Source organism: Penaeus monodon, chromosome 28 (assembly GCF_015228065.2).
Source record: "Penaeus monodon isolate SGIC_2016 chromosome 28, NSTDA_Pmon_1, whole genome shotgun sequence".
Taxonomy (NCBI): domain Eukaryota; kingdom Metazoa; phylum Arthropoda; class Malacostraca; order Decapoda; family Penaeidae; genus Penaeus; species Penaeus monodon.
The window spans coordinates 6,920,507-6,921,999 of NC_051413.1; the positions used below are offsets into that span (position 1 = coordinate 6,920,507).

The window sequence follows — 1,493 nt, forward strand, 5'->3', positions numbered from 1 at the left end:
GCTTACAATTATTTAATCCCCATTTTAAGGATTTTTAAGAGAGTTATCCTAAAGAATACACACAGACCCAACAATTTTATGACAAAATTAAGGAAAAGAAACTTAATTCAAAGTTTACAAAAACATGCACAAGATCTAGAAGTTGTGTGTTTTATAATAGAGCCTAAGTCTATTCACATAAAATCTGATCTTGTTGCACTGGTAATGTATTCAAAATCCTCTTGGCACACATGCATGGGGTAGCTATTTACTAGACAGACAAATCCAATTTTAGCAGTATGTTTACTTGTTGTTTATTATATAAACACATATAGACTATTTTTTTTTCTAAGGATAACATATAGATTCATCGAGAACATAGATTAAGAGTTCAGTTTTCAAAAGATTTCAAGAGATCATCCTTCATGATGCAGAAAAATAAGTTCATTTAATAATGTTATCAAGAAGATACTATTTTATACCTTTCCTAAAAAAGGCTGGTTTTAAAAAGACATACTAACAGTTTTTCCTTTTAACACTCTTCCTTTTCTTCTTGTTTAGCCTGTCTCAGAAAAAAGAAAAACACACAACCTTCTCTGTATGATCATATTCAATTATCAACTGCTGGCATGATCTATGACACCAGAGTGACAAGCTGAGAACCACTTATTGCTGTTTAATACAGTCGTACAGGACTAGTTTCCAAGTTTCCTGTCTAGCAGAGATGTACATCTCACAAACTTATAAACAAAGTTAGTAATTAAGTAGAAGAGAGACAATAAGGGACAGATTAAGTAAGGAGATTATGACACTTACCACAAGTGTGTGATATTCATGCATTTTCATTTTAAAGGTCACTGCCCTTTTGTACAGACCTGTCACCTTCAGAATGAGCTTTCAAAATCAAGGAGTAGAGATTAATGATGTAGTTTAATTTAGGAAAAGAGCAATGACCTTATAGGTTTATATCAAGTACAAATTATGGGTAAAAGAAGGGAAAACACTAGCAAATGTCATAGGGTTTCTGGTACATTCCACAGCATCAGAGGCTCAAAGACTATATAAAACTTAGGTTTAAAAGATAATAGTAATGTGGAATCAACTATGTAGATTGGCTGCAACTTTTTGTATGAAAAGTTCCACAATTAACATTATCATACAATAACGTTTCTTTTATTAACCAAGAGTTTAGCAGTTACAGCCTCTTCTATCACATAGCTGAAACCATCCTTGAGCTTCATACTAATCACATCAAAAGACACTTTAAAACGCTAATGGAATATTTGTACTTACTGTACTAGTCTGTGGAGCAAGAGTGTGCTTGGCCAAAACAACAGTAGTTTTCTTATCAGCCGAAGTTTTCCGTTCCAGCGGAGACCCTGGCACAACTGCTGAGTTCTGAGACGGTGGGCGAGATGTCAGCTGTTCTGCTGCTCTTACAACCTCCATCACCTATAGGAGGACAGCTATGTTTAATAGGTTAAATCTAGAAGTGTGAACATAATAACTGAAGT

At 34.1% G+C, this 1,493-nt stretch overlaps 1 protein-coding gene across 1 annotated transcript in view; it reads right to left on the bottom strand.

Annotated features, from left to right (window-relative positions):
* Nucleotides 1-1,493, bottom strand: part of LOC119591029 (protein scribble homolog) — a gene marked incomplete at its 5' end in the record, with an annotated part of 112,139 nt that overhangs the window by 34,697 nt on the left and 75,949 nt on the right. The window contains 1 exon segment of the mRNA XM_037939758.1: nt 1,273-1,431. Coding sequence (XP_037795686.1) covers nt 1,273-1,431 — 159 coding nt within the window.